At 36.1% G+C, this 21,235-nt stretch overlaps 1 protein-coding gene across 1 annotated transcript; it reads left to right on the plus strand.

Moving 5' to 3' along the window:
• Window positions 1-917: 917 nt before the first annotated feature.
• Window positions 918-19,577, plus strand: LOC100376844 (monocarboxylate transporter 12-like). The gene is made up of 5 exons (XM_085496505.1): window positions 918-1,167; window positions 17,083-17,329; window positions 17,470-17,613; window positions 17,788-18,621; window positions 18,959-19,577. Exons 2-5 carry the CDS (start codon window positions 17,092-17,094, stop codon window positions 19,276-19,278), a joined length of 1,536 nt encoding a protein of 511 aa, XP_085352631.1. The 5' UTR covers window positions 918-1,167; window positions 17,083-17,091; the 3' UTR covers window positions 19,279-19,577.
• Window positions 19,578-21,235: the final 1,658 nt, after the last annotated feature.

Consider the following 21,235-nt stretch of genomic DNA (forward strand, 5'->3'; position numbering starts at 1 on the left):
GCATTGTACAACATCCAAACTATTTAACACAATCATTCTCACTTCTACTTTTCTGCACCCAGCATATCGCAATACACCTGTGGGACACGTTTTTTGGTGTGTCAACAAACAGGTCCACAAAAGCTTCACTTCTTACTTCTAAAAATATCACATTGTATATTTTGTCTTCTATTAACAACATTTCCAGTTTCTCTTGTCCTTCTCGTTTCTCTATTGTTACATGTAATTCCCTGTCTCGCGTGGATTCATGCATGGGCTGTTAAAAAAACACACCATCCCAAATCAGTTTGCAGTCTACACAAACATTCGACCTTCCCACTTCTACTACCTTCAGCTGACATGTATCAATTCATGTTCACTATTGATATTGAGTTGAAACACGTATATGCATTCGCTATTCAATCACCATGAAAGCCGACCACTGAGGAGCTACTAGTATGGGGGAGGGGGAGAAGGGGTAGCTGGTACAGGTTACAGGAAATAAAAAAAATGCATTTTACGTTTTTACAGTTTACACTTTACAGATATAGAACATTTCTAATAACATTTAATTTGTGTTTAAGAATCAAAATTGGAAATTGCGTTGCATTATGTTGAAAATGCTTTATACACTTACAACAAAATAAGATCTTTGTACAAATTACGGACGAATAAAATAGCTGATTACATTTTACACCTTGTCCATGTCTACGAATTTAAGTTTTTAATTTATTTAAATTACATTATTACAAAAATAAAAACAATTGATTACAGCTTACGGAAATACCCCTTGCCGACCCTCCAGTATCTAATAATAAAACAAATGTATTTCTTCAGTTAGCGCCATCTACGATAGTTACTGGTGAGCACTATGTGTCAGCAGGTCATTCTACAATGTGGATCATACCGTGACCCAGTTATATATACACTTATTGCGACACAACATGGCTGGTGCAATAGATCACATGATGACTCTACTCTAAGAGAAATCTTAACTATTGTTGCACCACCCACAGAACACCCGTCCCAGAAATCTGTCTGTTCAGGATTTGACATGAAATATATCACCAAGAATGAGTTGAACTGTGTGTTGTAATGAGACAGACCTCGCCGAAGAAAAACAGACGAACCATCGGACAACCAAAAGCCGATTAACCTGTGAGGCGTTTATTGCAGTATACTCTGTCGGTAATGTTGACATAGTTTTTCGACTTCGTCACACGATTCTCATGCGCACGACCTGTACGAATGTTGCCCTGTATGTGGACCAAGTATACCCCGGCAGGGCTCGAGAATTTTAAATCTGACAATTTATTTGTATAAATATATGTTGATAAGATGATCAATCCGTCTCCGAAAAGACTGCCATCCTACCACCACGGTATCGCAAATGTCACTGTTGTTTTAGCGCGTATTTGTAATTACACAGCGAAAAATGTTCCACTTCCGGCTTATTAACGACAGCTCTCTTTCGATGATATTTTGATGATTTGATTTGACAGTTTCACAAATTGTGGTTTCTAAGGTAACCCTGTGTACATTACTGTATGTCGGAGGATATCGTCATACGATCAGGCGACCACACTATATATCTACATGGGTTGGCCTGACCGGTTCCTAACCCCCGACACAAATCGATAGTTCTTTGTGCAGGGCAACGCGAAAGGCAGGAAGCAATTCAAACGATGAGGGCGCACTTTTGATGTCTTGAATGTTTTGCCATAATATCAACTATGGATATTTTCCCTTCTGTTGCATTTAGCTACGTGACCATGAATAAAACACTCATACCCTTACTGGTATACCCCAATATCTAGTAGCAAATGCGTAATTATTAAGCAATAGACCAGTTTGGGATATTACACAATGGATTGTAGTAATCAGTGATGACGCCTCATATACGTTATATGTAATGTGCGTATTTCAAGAAAAATATTTTGATTATTCACATTACATCATTTACTCATTTAGGGAATAAATTGCACTTAAGAACACTACAGTGCATTAAACAACCAGTACTTTTGAAGACGGTGAGACGACAATTACCAAACATACCGGTACAAAACCATTACAATAGGAAACAACAAGAACGTTTATTACGTAGAGACAACTAATCTTCTACTAAAAATAAGACTATACACACATTATATACTTTAAAAGGACCTTTGGTAAGTGGCGGGCAAACTTAATTTCGATCGCAATTGGTCCATTCAAATCACCGATGATTGCCAGCAAAACAAGTTTGTTTCAAGTAACGAAGGGAGTTCTCATATTTGTTATTCCATACGCAATATATGGCTCCAAATAATTTATAAAGACGTAAGTCATAGTTTTGTTGCTCATTATTTACCAAGCCTATTGTTACAGACGGTCTTTTGTCTACTAGGGGGACTTGTTTGCTTCGACAACTTGGAAAATGAAATTTCGTCATCTATAAATTAAGGAACCGCGTCAGCGACATATATGCTGCAGAGTGTTAGTGACTTCGACAAATCATCACCCGTTAAATCGCGACTACTACAACTCGCTTTGCGACAACTACTAATTAATTACGACGACTGTGAATAAGTTTTGTGTATGGAAAGCCGTACGGGACCCTGCTGCGTCGATATAAATTGCATGGTAAAACATATAGCTCCAAAATTATGCTGCTTCTTCAACAAAAGTGCGATTCCCGATGTCTACGTTTACTAATTGTAGTAGTAGCAATGAGCGCAAAACTTATTCACAGTCGTCGCTAATTAATTAGTAGTTGTCGCAAAGCGAGTTGTAGTAGTCGCGATTTAACGGGTGATGATTTGTAGAAGTCACTAACACACTACAGCGTATATGTCGCTGACGCAGTTCCTTAATTTCTAGATGACGACATTTCATTTTCCAAGTTGACGAAGCAAACGAGTCCCCCTAGTAGGCGACGCAACTTGCACTTTTTAAGTTGTCGACGCAAAACGAGGAGGAGACTTTACATTTTTCATTTCAAGTTGACGCAGTCGCATTTTTGCGAGTAGTCGACGACTCACGTTTGCATTTTCAAGTTGACGCAGACGCATTTTTTTCTAGTAGACGACGACGCACATTGCATTTTCAAGTTGACGACGATGCAAATTGCATTTTCAAGTTGACGCAGACGCGTTTCCTATGGAAAGTATGGAAAGCCGTACGGGACCCTACTGCGTCAATATAAATTACATGGTAAAACATATAGCTTCAAAATTATGCTACTTCTTCAACAAAAGTGCGATTTCCGATGTCTACGTTTACCAATTGTAGTAGTAGCAATCAGCACAAAACTTATTCACAGTCGTCGCTAATTAATTAGTAGTTGTCGCAAAGCGAGTTGTAGTAGTCGCGATTTAACGGGTGATGATTTGTAGAAGTCACTAACCCACTACAGCGTATTTGTCGTTGATGCGGTTCCTTAATTTCTAGATGACGACATTTCATTTTCCAAGTTGACGAAGCAAACAAGTCGCCCTAGTAGACGACGCAACTTGCACTTTTCAAGTTGTCGACGCAAAACGAGTCCCCCTAGTAGACTTTGCATTTTTCATTTCAAGTTGACGCAGACACACTTTTTCTAGTAGACGACGACGCATATAACATTCTCAAGTTGACGCAGACGCATTTCCAAGCAGACGACGACGCACACTGCATTTTTAAGTTGACGCAAACGCGTTTTCCCGGTAAACGACAACGCACAGTGTATTTTCAAATTGACACCAACGCAACATTTAAGTTAAAAACTTAACTTAACTTTTAAGAAAAACCAAGTGAGAAATAATATATATATAAAATACACTAGAATTTGAGATCACTTACATACACTGACGGATCCAGAAATTCGGTAAGGTGCGCTACTATTGACGTGGGCTGGGTTTGTAAATATTTTTGTTTGCGGGCTGAGGGGGTGCCGGGTGGGACGCCTGGAACATATGTGTTTATTTAGATGTTCGCCACATAAACAGACATAAAGTGTTCACTATTAATTTAATGTGTTCAGGTCCTAGTAGTTTGACGTCGTACTAGCGGCCAGGGACTGCCGATGGCAGGGTAGTTAATATACATGGTTAAGAGATCATTGTGCATTTTTACATGTGGATTCACCATAATAAAATAGCCCGCTAGATTCTCAATAATATAATTTGATAGACATTAAAACAATGAATAAATAGAATAGTCAGACCCAGGTGAGCTGAAAACTATAACAAGTATATTATAGCAGTTTTCATCTCAGATGTATATTAAATAGCACAACATAAGGGGTTGGACATTTAAAATATAGGGAGATGGAAGCGTGTGACCAATGCAATACTCTTTTCATATTGTCTTATCTGTACTTTTTTATTTATCTTGAATTTCCTTCTTTCATGCATTTCTTTCCCTATCATGTCTAACTCGCAAATTATTTGTTTCAAGAAATTTTCCAGCCACCACCTATGATTAAAAATTGCCAACCCCTTAAGCTACAAAAAAAGGCAACACAAATACGCGGTAGCGATACACTTTTTTAATAGGCCCAAGTAAAAACTCGCCATTTTAAGCAGTAAAAAAGTGTTTCCTCTAAAAATTAACGATCCCGGGTGTTAATTGACAAAAACACTGTCTCTAGCTACTTCTACTAAGAACTGATTTATTCAACTCCAAAAAACTATAAGTAAACAAGTTCACTTTTTGAAAGATTTTCTCAGGAGTTCTTCCCCTTCAGCTCAACCTGTTGTTACTTCACTACTCTATGGTGAGTTTCAAACAATTGTCATGCACTTCTGACACCGTGTTATGTTTAGTAATTGACAAAGACACTGTTTCTAGCAACCCCAAAGAACTATAAGTAAACAAGGTTACATAATTTGCATAATGAGGACTTCCTGTGTGTACAGGGTCAATTGCCATATGTTCATAATTAACATGCTTTGTTGATTACATATCATGACACCGGACCGTTGTTTGATCCCCAGGATTCCGGGGGGGGGGGGTAAATTGCGACTTTGAACCTCTGGTTGATCTGTATTTTTCTGACATGTTCGGAATACTATGAAGTCTGAAGAGCAAACACGTCTTATGCATTGTAGGCCATTTTAACATTTGCGATTCGACGGATAGTTGGTGCACAATATTAAAAATATAGCCGCACCAAGTATTTTCTTAATTAAATAAAAACATTATTTTGAATCAAAAACAATACGTTTGTTGTAGTAAATATAATTTTTAATAAATGAAATGCACAAAATTTTATTGAATTTACAAAACGTGACATTTTATATTAAAACTCATCCGCTTACATCACAAACAAAACGACGGTTTTTGCACGTTGTTTTAACGCTGTCAGTATTCTCACTTCCGGGTTTGTCATCGTGTGCACGTAACAGTGGCGGATGGGGGGGGGGGGGCTAAATGCAATGTGCGTCATCGTCTACTTGGAAATGCGTCTGCGTCAACTTGAGAATGTTATATGCGTCGTCGTCTACTAGAAAAAATGTGTCTGCGTCAACTTGAAATGAAAAATGCAAAGTCTACTAGGGGGTCTCGTTTTGCGTCGACAACTTGAAAAATGCAAGTTGAGTCGTCTACTGGGGGGACTCGTTTGCTTCGTCAACTTGGAAAATGAAATGTCGTCATCTATAAATTAAGGAACCGCGTCAGCGACATATGCGCTGTAGTGTGTTAGTGACTTCTACAAATTATCACCCGTTAAATCGCGACTACTACAACTCGCTTTGCGACAACTACTAATTAATTAGCAACGACGGTGAATAAGTTTTGCGCTGATTGCTACTACTCCAATTTGTAAACGTAGACATCGGAAATCGCATATTTGTTGAAGAAGCAGCATAATTTTGAAGCTATATGTTTTACCATGTAATTTATATTGACGCAGTAGGGTCCCGTACGGCTTTCCATACTTTCCATAGGAAACGCGTCTGCGTCAACTTGAAAATGCAATTTGCATCGTCGTCAACTTGAAAATGCAATGTGCGTCGTCGTCTACTAGAAAAAAATGCGTCTGCGTCAACTTGATTTTCGATGTCTACGTTTACCAATTGTAGTAGTAGCAATCAGCACAAAACTTATTCACAGTCGTCGCTAATTAATTAGTAGTTGTCGCAAAGCGAGTTGTAGTAGTCGCGATTTAACGGGAGATGATTTGTAGAAGTCACTAACACACTACAGCGTATTTGTCGCTGACGCAGTTCCTTAATTTATAGACGACGACACTTCATTTTCCAAGTTGTCGAAGCAAACAAGTCCCCCTAGTAGACGACGCAACTTGCACTTTTCAAGTTGTCGACGCAAAACGAGTCCCCCTAGTAGACTTTGCATTTTTCATTCCAAGTTGACGCAGACACACTTTTTTTCTAGTAGACGACGATGCATATAGCATTCTCAAGTTGACGAAGACGCATTTTTTCTAGTAGACGACGACGCACATTGCATTTTCAAGTTGACGCAGACCGTTTTTCTGGTAGACGACGACACAAAATGTACAGTGCATTTTCAAGTTCGACATCACGAGAATAGGTCTGTCGAGAATAAGTAAATGACAAAAACCTGGAAGTATAGTCATCGATTGACCTGATCTGAGTTGGTCATGTTCAATACTGTATGTTATTAATCGGTTTTAGTATTGCTCCCAGGCAAACGAGCACAATCAAGTATTGACTGGTATTCTGTTCATAGTTCCACCAAATATCGCTGAAATATTCATTGTACACACTAAAATATCTCGTCACCCGTTAGTCCCCCCCCCAAAAAAACCTATGTTGCCCACAAGTCGGAAAATTGAAAAATTGGGTCGGTCGGTCGGATTTTTTTTTTAAACTTAATTCTGTCAACGGGGGGGGGGGGGTTATCCCCGACACCCCCCAGATCCGCCACTGGTACGTACACACGATGGCATTACTGCGATACTGACAGCGCTAAAACGTGCAAAAGCCGTCGTTTTGTTTGTGATGTAAGCGGGTGAGAGTTTTAATATAAAATGTCAAGTTTTGTAAATTCAATTAAAAATTTGTGCATTTCATTTATTAAAAATAATATTTACTACAACAAACGTATTGTTTTTGTCAATAATGTTTTTATTTAATTAAGAGAATACTTGGTGTGGCGATATTTTTAATATTGTGCACCAACTATCCTTCGAATCGCAAATGTCAAAATGGCCTGAAATGCAAAAGACGTGTTTGCTCTTCAGACTTCATAGTTCATAGTATTCGGAACATGTCAGAGAAATACAGATCAACCCGAGGTTCAAAGTCGCCACTTATCCCCCTGGGAACCCTGGGGATCAAACAACGGTCCGGTGTCATGATATGTAATCGACAAAGCATGTTAATTATGAACATATGGCAATTGACCCTGTACACACAGGAAGTCCTCATTATGCAAATTATGTGACCTTGTTTACTTATAGTTATTTGGGGTTGAATAAATCAGTTCTTAGAAGTAGTAGCTAGAGACAGTGTTTTTGTCAATTACTAAACATAACATCCGGGATCGTTAATTTTTAGAGGAAACACTTTTACTGCTTAAAATGGTGAGTTTTTACTTACTCACTTTTGGGCCTATTAAAAAAAAAAAAAAAAAAAAAAAAAAAACGCGACCCGATATTTTATTATTTCATATTTTTCGTTCGGTCGCTGAGGGCAACAAAACAATTTTTGTTGCCTTATGTGTTTTCGTGTAGACCACGCAAAATGGGACAATGTTTATCGCTACTGGTTATTTGTGTTGCCTTTTTCTTATAACTTAAGGGGTTGGTAATTTTAAATCATGGGTGGTTGCTGAACATTTTCATGAAACAAATAATTTACAAGTTAGACACAGGGAAAGAAAATGCATGAAAGAAGGAAATTCAAGATAAATAAAAATGTACATATAAAACAATATGAAAAGAGTATTGCATTGGTCACACGCTTCCATCTCCCTATATTGTTCTGCTATTTAATATACACCTGAGCTGAAAACTGGTGTTTCATAATTTTTTGCTATAGTTTTCAGCTCACCTGGGTCTGACTATTCTATTTATTCATTGTTTTAATGTCTATCAAATGATATTATTGAGAATCTAGCGGGCTATTTTATTATGGTGAATCCACATGAAAAAATGCACAATGATCTCTTAACCATGTATATTAACTACCCTGCCATCGGCAGTTCCTGGCCGCTAGTACGACGTCAAACTACTAGGACCTGAACAAATTAAACTAATAATGACTTTATGTCTTTTTATATGGCGAACATGTAAATAAACACATATGTTCCAGGCGCCCTACCCCCTTCAGCCCGCAAACAAAAAATTGACAAACCCAGCCCACGTCAACAGTAGCGCCCCTTACCGAATTTCTGGATCCGCCAGTGTATATACGTAAGTGATCTCAAATTGTAGTGCAGCTATATTCATAAAAATAATTATTTTTATATTGATGCCATTTACTATTGGTAACTTTTCATTATAATTGAGAAGATAAGTATGATAGAAACTTGAGAAGGGGAAATAGTAAATTATATTCTCACTCATTTGTGTGCTAAATTTCTGTTTTAATGCAGTTTTTTATATAGTTTAAAACTGTGTTAGTGAACATCTCTATACTATATAAAGCCTAACTAGTTATAGCGAAACCTTTAGGCAGTTTCAAGACATAACGTGTGATCATGGAGGTGGTGGTATGATCAACTTATAAAAAACCTATCTTACGTGGTTACTCACGAATATTTTTGCAGATTCTTATTTGCTCAGTGACCTAAATAATTAGCATGCCACTGACAAAACAACCTTTAAATTTCCTCAAGTCACATTTCTTTGATTTATGACAAATATACGAGTTGGAGATCCATATACAAATATCAACCTCCAATAGTCTTCCATATCAAGACTGTTTCATTGGGCGGTTGCTACTATACACAGGTTTTATTTTATATAAATATTATTTCTGACTTGGTTTTTCTTAAAATTTTCTCTGCGAAGATTATCATCCGCACCCTAACTCAAATGTTGCGTTGGTGTCAATTTGAAAAATACACTGTGCGTTGTCGTTTACCAAGAAACGCGTCTGCGTCAACTTGAAAATGCAATTTGCGTCGTCGTCTACTTGGAAATGCAATGTGCGTCAACTTGAGAATGTGTAGTGCGTCTGCGTCAACTTGAAAATGCTAATGTGCGTCGTCGACTACTAGCAAAAAATGCGTCTGCGTCAACTTGAAATGAAAAAAGGAAAGTCACCTAGGGGGACTCGTTTTGCGTCGACAACTTGAAAAGTGCAAGTTGCGTCGTCTACTAGGGGGACTTGTTTGCTTCGACAACTTGGAAAATGAAGTGTCGTCGTCTATAAATTAAGGAACTGCGTCAGCGACAAATACGCTGTAGTGTGTTAGTGACTTCTACAAATCATCACCCGTTAAATCGCGACTACTACAACTCGCTTTGCGACAACTACTAATTAATTAGCGACGACTGTGAATAAGTTTTGTGCTGATTGCTACTACTACAATTGGTAAACGGAGACATCGGAAATCGCACTTTTGTTGAAGAAGCAGCATAATTTTGAAGCTATATGTTTTACCATGCAATTTATATCGACGCAGCAGGGTCCCGTACGGCTTTCCATAGGGACTCGTTTTGCGTCGACAACTTGAAAAGTGCAAGTTGCGTCGTCTACTAGGGGGACTTGTTTGCTTCGACAACTTGGAAAATGAAGTGTCGTCGTCTATAAATTAAGGAACTGCGTCAGCGACAAATACGCTGTATAGTGTTAGTGGCTTCTACAAATCATCACCCGTTAAATCGCGACTACTACAACTCGCTTTGCGACAACTACTAATTAATTAGCGACGACTGTGAATAAGTTTTGTGCTGATTGCTACTACTACAATTGGTAAACGTAGACATCGAAAATCGCACTTTTGTTGAAGAAGCAGCATAATTTTGAAGCTATATGTTTTACCATGCAATTTATATTGACGCAGCAGGGTCCCGTACGGCTTTCCATAGTTTCCTGGTAAACGACAACGCACAGTGTATTTTTCAAATTGACACCAACGCAACATTTGAGTTAGGGTGCGGATGATAATCTTCGCAGATAAAATTTTAAGAAAAACCAAGTCAGAAATAATATTTATATAAAATAAAACCTGTGTATAGTAGCAACCGCCCAATGAAACAGTCTTGATATGGAAGACTATTGGAGGTTGATATTTGTATATGGATCTCCAACTCGTATATTTGTCATAAATAAAAGAAATGTGACTTGAGGAAATTTAAAGGTTGTTTTGTCAGTGGCATGCTAATTATTTAGGTCACTGAGCAAATAAGAATCTGCAAAAATATTCGTGAATAACCACGTAAGATAGGTTTTTTATAAGTTGATCATACCACCACCTCCATGATCACACGTTATGTCTTGAAACTGCCTAAAGGTTTCGATATAACTAGTTAGGCTTTATATAATATAGAAAAGTTCACTTACACAGTTTTAAACTATATAAAAAACTGCATTAAAACAGAAATTTAGCACACAAATGAGTGAGAATATAATTTACTATTTCCCCTTCTCAAGTTTCTATCATACTTATCTTCTCAATTATAATGAAAAGTTACCAATACTAAATGGCATCAATATAAAAATAATTATTTTTATGAATATAGCTGCACTACAATTTGAGATCACTTACGTATATACAATGGCGGATCCAGAAATTCGGTAAGGGGCGCTACTATTGATGTGGGCTGGGTTTGTAAATGTTTTTGTTTGCGGGCTGAGGGGGTGGGACGCCTGGAACATATGTGTTTATTTAGATGTTCGCCACATAAACAGACATAAAGTGTTCACTATTAGTTTAATTTGTTCAGGTCCTAGTAGTTTGACGTCGTACTAGCGGTCAGGGACTGCCGATGGCAGGGTAGTTAATATACATGGTTAAGAGACCATTGTGCATTTTTTCATGTGGATTCACCATAATAAAATAGCCAGCTAGACTCAATAATATCATTTGATAGACATTAAAATAATGAATAAATAGAATAGTCAGACCCAGGTGAGCTGAAAATTATAGCAAGTAATTATGAAACACCAGTTTTCAGCTCAGGTGTATATTAAATAGCAGAACATGGGGGATTGAGCATTTAAAATATAGGGAGATGGAAGCGTGTGACCAATGCAATACCCTTTTCATATTGTTTTATATGTACATTTTTATTTATCTTGAATTTCCTTCTTTCATGCATTTCCTTTCCCTGTGTCTAACTTGCAAATTATTTGTTTCAAGAAATTGTTCAGCAACCACCTATGATTTAAAATTACCAACCCCTTAAGTTATAAGAAAAAGGCAACACAAATAACCAGTAGCGATAAACATTGTCCCATTTTGCGTGGTCTACACGAAAACACATAAGGCAAAAAAAATTGTTTTGTTGCCCTCAGCGACCGAACGAAAAATATGAAATAATAAAATATCGGGTCGCTTTTTTTTTTTTTTCTTTTTTTTTTTTTTTTTTAATAGGCCCAAAAGTGAGTAAGTAAAAACTCACCATTTTAAGTAGTAAAAGTGTTTCCTCTAAAAATTAACGATCCCGGATGTTATGTTTAGTAATTGACAAAAACTTCTAAGAACTGATTTATTCAACCCCAAATAACTATAAAGTAAACAAGGTCACATAATTTGCATAATGAGGACTTCCTGTGTGTACAGGGTCAATTGCCATATGTTCATAATTAACATGCTTTGTCGATTACATATCATGACACCGGACCGTTGTTTGATCCCCAGGGTTCCCAGGGGGATAAGTGGCGACTTTGAACCTCGGGTTGATCTGTATTTCTCTGACATATTCCGAATACTATGAACTATGAAGTCTGAAGAGCAAACACGTCTTTTGCGTTTCAGGCCATTTTGACATTTGCGATTCGAAGGATAGTTGGTGCACAATATTAAAAATATCGCCGCACCAAGTATTTTCTTAATTAAATAAAAACATTATTGACAAAAACAATACGTTTGTTGTAGTAAATATTATTTTTAATAAATGAAATGCACAAATTTTTAATTGAATTTACAAAACTTGACATTTTATATTAAAACTCTCACCCGCTGCTGTCAGTATCGCAGTAATGCCACATCGTGTGTACGTACCAGTGGCGGATCTGGGGGGGGGGGGGTGTCGGGGATACCCCCCCCCCCCCCGTTGACAGATTTAAGTTTAAAAAAAAAATCCGACCGACCGACTCAATTTTTCAATTTTCCGACTTGTGGGCAACATAGGTTTTTTTAGGGGGGACTAACGGGTGACGAGATATTTTAGTGTGTACAATGGATATTTCAGCGATATTTGGTGGAACTATGAACAGAATACCAGTCAATACTTGATTGTGCTCGTTTGCCTGGGAGCAATACTAAAACCGATTAATAACATACAGTATTGAACATGACCAACTGACTATACTTCCAGGTTTTTGTCATTTACTTATTCTCGACAGACCTATTCTCGTGATGTCGAACTTGAAAATGCACTGTACATTTTGTGTCGTCGTCTACCAGAAAAACGATCTGCGTCAACTTGAAAATGCAATGTGCGTCGTCGTCTACTAGAAAAAATGCGTCTGCGTCAACTTGAGAATGCTATATGCGTCGTCGTCTACTAGAAGAAAAGTGTGTCTGCGTCAACTTGGAATGAAAAATGCAAAGTCTACTAGGGGGACTCGTTTTGCGTCGACAACTTGAAAAGTGCAAGTTGCGTCGTCTACTAGGGGGACTTGTTTGCTTCGACAACTTGGAAAATGAAGTGTCGTCGTCTATAAATTAAGGAACCGCGTCAACGACAAATACGCTGTAGTGTGTTAGTGACTTCTACAAATCATCTCCCGTTAAATCGCGACTACTACAGCTCGCTTTGCGACAACTGCTAATTAATTAGCGACGATAGTGAATAAGTTTTGCACTGATTGCTACTACTACAATTAGTAAACGTAGATATCGGAAATCGCACTTTTGTTGAAGAAGCAGCATAATTTTGAAGCTATATGTTTTACCATGCAATTTATATTGACGCAGCAGGGTCCCGTACGGCTTTCCATATTTGTGCTGATTGCTACTACTACAATTGGTAAACGTAGACATCGAAAATCGCATTTTTGTGGAAGAAGCAGCATAATTTGGAAGCTATATGTTTTACCATGCAATTTAAATTGACGCAGCAGGGTCCCGTACGGCTTTCCATAGGTAGGGGACACTATCAGTGTCGACTTGAACATGATTCACTGGTTAGAGTGATTTTGGTATACATAACGGTCTGTGTAAATTTTCAAAACGTTCGGGAATGGTAGACTCTTGTCTAATAAATAATAATGAATAATACACATTGTATTTTAAGCATGTTATTCAATCACTGACATTGTATTCACACTAATAATACCACATAATTATCATTTTGTGTGAAAGTCAATATTTTCAAAATAAAAACCCATATGTTGATTGAGATTGTTTACATAATTATGTAAATTTAGTTCAAGGTGACTAAAACAGTCATGCGTAATAATGTTTTAATAATTATGTATATACATGGTTTATCAGAAACCATGGGCGGACCGCAATCAGTTTTGATAATTTGTGACGGTATTGTTGATTTATTCTTATCGAATATATTATCGATTTTGATAAAAAAATATTTGGATTTGTTTTTGAAAGAACTACTTTTAGTGGGACTCTATTAGATTTCCACATTTTATGACGGAATGTTCAGCAACTATTTTGATAAGAGTTTCTTAGAGTCCTTCATCCATAACTCTAATCCTAATATCCGAAAAAGGGTTTGACATCCGTGCGTGCATGCGCATGACCGTTAAAACTCACACACACATCATACATTATACATTATACATAATATCGAACATATACACATGCATTTGTTTCACGTTCCGTTACAAGATGGTTGATTGGTAGCGCATTGTAATGCCAACAATACATTAAAAGTCACACATTTTTCACTATTCCCGAATTGAATCTCATCTGTTTCTGGACAACATTTGTTTGAACTTAGTACATACAGAATGGGAATTTTATGCACATAATTTAATTTTTTGAATCAAGTTCAAAATGGCCGACTGGCGGCAAATTTTGTTTCAAAAAATGCAGTTCCAGATATACTCTATATATTCGACATGCCTGGGCCAATAAAGGTGAAACATCATATATATAATTGTTTCATGATGTTTTTGAAAATGGCCGATTTACAGTCATGTAAAGCTACCAAAATGACTCAAAACCACACATTTTCACCATTCTGAAACACCATCTCAGTCGTGCATGGGCGTCAAACATGGTACATATGTTGAACATAATAGGACTTTGATGCCCACCATTTTATTTTCCTGATATGATTAAAAATGACCGATGACCGAAGTGACCACTTTGTTTCATAGAATGCAGTTCCTGATCCTAATATTACACATGCCATGACAAACTTCACACATAATTAAATCTCTTGTGTACAACACGTAATAATTTATAATAAATAAATACATAATTAAATCTCTTGTGTATAACACGTAATGAATTATAATAAATAAATACATAATTACATCTCTTGTGTACAACACGTAATGTACTATAATAAATAAATACATAATTACATCTCTTGTGTATAACACGTAATGAATTATAATAAATAAATACATAATTACATCTCTTGTGTACAACACGTAATGAATTATAATGAACAAATACATAATTACATCTCTTGTGAACAACACGTAATGAATTATGAACAAATACATAATTACATCTCTTGTGTACAACACGTAATGAATTATAATAAATAAATACATAATTACATCTCTTGCGTACAACACGTAATGAATTATAATGAACAAATACATAATTACATCTCTTGTGTACAACACGTAATGAATTATAATGAACAAATACATAATTACATCTCTTGTGAACAACACGTAATGAATTATGAACAAATACATAATTACATCTCTTGTGTACAACACGTAATGAATTATAATAAATAAATACATAATTACATCTCTTGCGTACAACACGTAATGAATTATAATGAACAAATACATAATTACATCTCTTGTGAACAACACGTAATGAATTATAATGAACAAATACATAATTACTTCTCTTGTGTACAACACGTAATGAATTATAATGAACAAATACATAATTACATCTCTTGTGTACAACACGTAATGAATTATAATGAACAAATACATAATTACATCTCTTGCGTATAACACGTAATGAATTATAATAAATAAATACATAATTACATCTCTTGCGTACAACACGTAATGAATTATAATAAATAAATACATAATTACATCTCGTGCGTACAACACGTAATGAATTATAATAAATACATAATTACATCTCTTGTGTTTAACACGTAATGAATTATAATAAATAAATATATAATTGCTTCCCCTACTTTAAGCCGATAAATTTTTCAATGTGTTTTGTGCTGAGCTCCTTTGTTATGTACACCAGCAAATATTCTCTCTGGTAACCAGAGAGAGAACAAACAACACGCATTTACAAGGAAAACTTGATGGATTATTTACATTGCTACATGTACTATTAGGACCCAAAAGCATGCATAAGAGACATGCCTATTCAGATTTTGATTTACTAGTCTCTAATTTATATTTAACACCTTAACCACTCAATTGGCTGTTTATCCTATTGATTTAGCTTTGGGCTGACAGATAACAGACGTATAAAACATGCACAGAATGGCCAGACATTACATGGAGAATTAAAGAAATGTTGTAAGCAAAGATGTTCATATGACAAAGGAATTGAATCATATTTTCACTATATTTCTAAATGTTAGTCAGAATAGTGTTAATTAATAATACTTGACATTGTCATTGTTTTCAATTTTGGGGGAGTTTAACGACGAGGTCTTGGATTTTGCAAAAACAATTAGACGTCTTGGAATAATTATGTGGCGTAATACAACCAAAAATCTCGAACTAAATTCACATTCCAAACTGCAAAAGATATGTGAAAAGATGAAAATATGGAGATTACGTGACCTGGCCCTAATTGGCACAGTAACCTCAGCTAAGATTTTGTGGCACACCTTATGAAGAATAGTGTCTTAATTTCATTTAAAACATCAAAGAAGCTAGGTCGAAAATACCTTAATATGCAGAAAGGAAAATGGTGGCTTGAGAGTGAATGATTTAGAATTACAAAACTAGGTATTCAAACTTATATGAATATACAATGCGCATTATCGGGACACATGCTTCTTGAGACTATTTTTGGAAATATGGTGGCTTCAAATTTCTATGCCAGTTTTTCACTATGATATTGCACATTTTGGATGGAATTTAGCTATCACAACCCGGTTGATGTGAAATCGGAAATTTTGTAGAATAAACGATATATAGTTCATTCTTTTATAGACAGTGGTTAAGTCATGGAGTAGAATGCAAAGGTCATCAGTGTAACAGCAATATCATACGTAAATGTTTACAAATAAATATAAGATCAAAACAGACTTTTTAACACATGAGAGTTTATTGCATGCAATTCCAAGATCCTGAAGGTAAAGTTGCTGATGATGCAGATAATGCATGTGAACAATTAAAAAGCAGTACCTCTGGTCTTAATTTTACAGTGAAAACATGTTAATTTTTCCAATTTATTGGTCAAAGTACGGTATGAGAGTCCGGTATCAATCCAAAAATGGAATGATGCGGGATAAGCAAATCAGACAGATTGAGGAAATATTCGAAAACTACCATGTAGAACTACAATGAAAGAGAAAATGAGAAATTTCCAATTTAAAATTTTACATCGCAATCTTACCACAAATTATTACTTTTTCCAAAACAAACGTACAACTAATAATGAATGTGAATATTGTAAACAATTAAGTACCTATTCTGAGAATATTTTGGAAATTAATTCAAAATTGCTGGAATTTTAAAACGAAAGAAGCACTAACTTAGGAGAATATATTATTTGGAATCCCAGAAGAATCTGCTCTATTGAATCACCTCATTTTAATGTTGACACACTGCTATGGACGATATTTACAACGAATGTTAGTTTTTCACTCATTGTGATTTTTTATTATTTGTTCAGGTATCTGTAATGATGTCACTGAATGGCAACACAATGCCACGAAAGAGCAGATACATGGCCAAGGGGCCGCCTGACGGTGGATGGGGATGGATGGTTGTTATTTCTGCTTTCCTAGTTCTCTTCGTTGTCAGAGGGATACAAAATTCAGTTGGAGTCTTTTTCGCCGTGCTTTTGGATTATTTCCAAGAAGGAGCTGGTGCCACATCATGGATGTCAGCCTCTATATCCGCTGTTAGTTTGTGTATGGGTAAGTATGGGACCTATGCTGTCATTGTTTCTAATTACTTGTCTATATATATCTTCTCTGAGCCCTCAACATAAATGAAAAGAGATGTAATTTTTTTAAATCTCCTGACAGTTAACTTTGCAACATTGTTTCATCATTAGGTCCATTCGCAGCGGCGTTAGCAAATCGTTTTGGACATCGCATTGTTGTCTTTGTTGGAGGACTATTAACATCCATCTCCATAGTCATGAGTGCATTTGCTCCGAATATTATTTTTATAAGTGTTACATTCGGTTTCTGCACAGGTGAGTCTGTAAGCTATATAAAACAAACGTGGCATTCATTTTCCACATATAGGTGATGCAACCCTATAAAACTTATTTGTGTTGTAATTTGTGGGCCTGCACGAAATTGTGTCAAGCTAATATTTCCCAACAAATAATTTTACATGATTCAATCTCTTTCTCTGAAAAAAACAGGTGTTGGATTTGGTCTAGCTCGAGTTCCTGCTGTCGCTATGCTTGGGAAGTATTTTAAAAGAAGGCATGCCATTGCTAGCGGGCTTTCCGTGGTCGGAACTGGCTGTGGAGCTTTCATTATCTCGCCGTTACTCAGATCATTAATCAATGTCTATGGATGGAGAGGATCGTTCATTATTCTGGGAGGTATTTCGTTGCACATGTGTGTGAGTGGGGCTCTTTTGAGACCAATTCATTTTCTTGACGATAACGAACATTGTGAAGACGAACATATATCTGATAGTAGGCGTAAGGAAACGTATCCTAGTTATGAGGATAAATCAAAGCTATCATGTCTTCGTACAAAAATCAATGGCATTATGAACTTCTTTGAATTATCACTGTTGAAGAATCACATGTTTGCCATGTTATTGGTCAGCGATGTCTTTTTTGGATTCGGAATTAATATTCCTGTAGTACACATAGTGAAGAGAGGTCTGAATGTTGGCCTTGACCATGGTGATGCGGCATTCCTACCATCGGTCTTAGGATTTTGCATGATGTTTGGTGCTCTTGGCCAAGGGTTTGTTGTCGATGTATTACATTTGTGCAAGATACGATCACTTGCGGCTTCAACCATTATATATGGACTAAGTACTTTGATGTTAACTCTTGCACACGACTTTACTTCTATGTGTGCAGTTTTGTCGACAATGGGCTTAGCTAGAGGAGTGTTCGCTTCTTTGAATTCCGTTGTGGTTAAAGTCGTCGTGGGACAGAAGAAATTCACAAGTGCTTACGGTTTAACACTTCCTTTTATTGGGATAGCACAACTAATAGGACCTGTAGTTGCAGGTAATGATTCAAAAAGTCTAATTATTAACGACATTTTTGGAATTTGTGCATTCTAACTAATACAGTTGTATTAGATGATAAATTTGGCCTCATCAAAAAAATGAAAAACTTTTATACTAGAATATTACCTAACAATAGCTGTCAGACCGAACAAATCAGTGCCAGGCCACTCTCTAAGCGGAATGAAGGAAGCCTACATTACAATCCACGACCTACATTAATATATGCAATTAATGGATTTTGAACGTATTCCACCTCTCTGAGGGTATTCCAACTTTTTCTATGCGTTATATATGTATACTGCTATAATTGCATATTGCTATTACTTGTTTTACAGGATACATGTACGACTATAATGGGAATTACAACGTTTCATTTTATCTGAGTGGTGCTAGCGTCTTACTGAGCGCCGTCATCCTGCTGATTAGTCAGTTTGTGTGGTTACGAAGCAAAAAAAGTGAGGCTATATTAGACACAGAAACGAATAATGACGAAACGATCAGCCATGTTTTGGAAATCAAAGAGGGTTATGTGGTACGCTACCTCCCTAGGAAACAAGCTGAACTTCTAGCGCAGTCTGAGGACTTGTCTGATATTGATGATGATGACTGTCTCGAATGTGTTGGGGCTATACACATCGAGAAAGACAGTATGTAGCATAAAGGCATATTTATAAACACATACTGTTTTTACAAATATATACTTTGATTGTGTTACCGGCATAAAAATATTTATATAAATGTTTTGCACTTACATTTATATTTAAAAGATATATGTTAATACATTTCATATTTTTATTATGCTTTAAACTGCAAATATTTGATGAATGAATGAGTATTTTTAAGTATTATATTACTAAAATTAAGCTTTGAGGTATAAATTATTATTGTCAAGCTATATGTATTTTGTTTGTAATGAGGGTTGTTTATAAAACGAATAAACAAGACCCAAAAACATGTTTTATTACTCTGAATATCTTTTGTATACATGTTTAGGCAGGAGACATTCACAAAATTGAACCTGCATATGTGTAGTCAAAAACTAAAATAGCGACAAACATTTATATTGTTTAAATATTGTGGATATGTCTTTGTTCAAGTCGTAAAATTTCCATGAAATCATATAAAATCACTGAAAAGCTACAACAAGGTAACACAGGTAGGTTAAAATGTTAAGACCTATATTGTCTGTAAATGTTGTCGTTATTTTTTGCAATTACTGCGTAACATATGTTAGAACTGTATTTAATACAATAAGTCACGCATATTATTGATATTAACATTTGATGTTCCCAACTTATAAAGTGGTGAAAATATGGAACTTTTATATTTTGCTTACTGTATTAAAAAGTGATTTTGTAGCTTAAAAATATATTTTAAATACATTTAAAGCACATTTTATCAATCTATTATGTATATCGTTGATAGTCATTACAGATACATAGTTTCATTCATTCGGAGTAGAATGCAATGATATTACCGACAAAGTTCAGAAGCATCAAATTCCTACCCTGTATTGGGGGGCGTTATACAAGGAACACATGCAAAAAACGTTATGTACACACAAATCTACATATATGTACACCGCTAATCAAAGGCGCTCGCTTTAAAACACCGTCTATGAGCCATCCATCGTCTGACCATTCTCTCGCAGGGCCGTAGTGTATTTAATACTAAATTTTCTCTGTAAACACACACTTGTACTTGTATAAAAAGTTTAAATGGTACAGTGTAGCATCTAGATTTCGCCATATGATTAGAGGAAAAATCATTGTTCCACATGACATGTTGTAAACCAACCTACTTATTTTCTTTTCTTAAATCATTTGAACACATTGCACTATTATCTATAGATATTTCTATTGAATAGGAATTCTATACACTTCAATAGAATAATCTATAGCATTTTTTCGTAAGGGATAGATTCGGTTCCGTTTGTGTTAGACGGTTTTTCATTTCCCATGATGTATTCCCCGCCCGTCACGCCATGACCTAGTTTCAATCACACGGGCATGTTGCAACGAATAGCGTGCCCTTGGCGTGACCCCGATGACTTTATGATTATTCTGTTTAACTGTTAAGATATTTATTGCCGTTATTATCATTGTATTGTCACGTGATTTGTTCCACCTTATTTGTAATTTCTTAAGTATCTTTATTGTTTTTTTGTATATAGCAATTTGTACATACCAAGTAAACGACCCCGATTGACGGAGATCATAGTCGAACTTGGTCAGATTCTAACTCGGCTAGGTGAAAATAGCCGAATGTGAAGCGGTCAATAGTCAACAATTATCACCTTCCATGTCTGTTTCGTGTGTTCATATGTGGTGGCATTTGATTGTCATCTGCTATATCTGCTACAAAACACGACCAGTGACGTACCGTTTCACTGTCATGTTTTTGATTAACTCCTATGACTGTTTTGTTATCGATTTCAGCGACATAAGTTTAAGTCCAACAAATAGAAAATAGAAATCTACAATCTGCCCAGCAACGCTACCGGCTCTCTGACATGTTGTTGATTTCAATAAATCGAATGACTCTTGTCGGTGTCAGGACGCAAGTTTACAAAAAACAGACATTACATCAGCAACCGTATGCCTCTGCTAAGT

Source organism: Saccoglossus kowalevskii, chromosome 3, assembly GCF_978046115.1.
Source record: "Saccoglossus kowalevskii chromosome 3, keSacKowa6.1, whole genome shotgun sequence".
NCBI classification, from domain to species: Eukaryota; Metazoa; Hemichordata; class Enteropneusta; family Harrimaniidae; genus Saccoglossus; species Saccoglossus kowalevskii.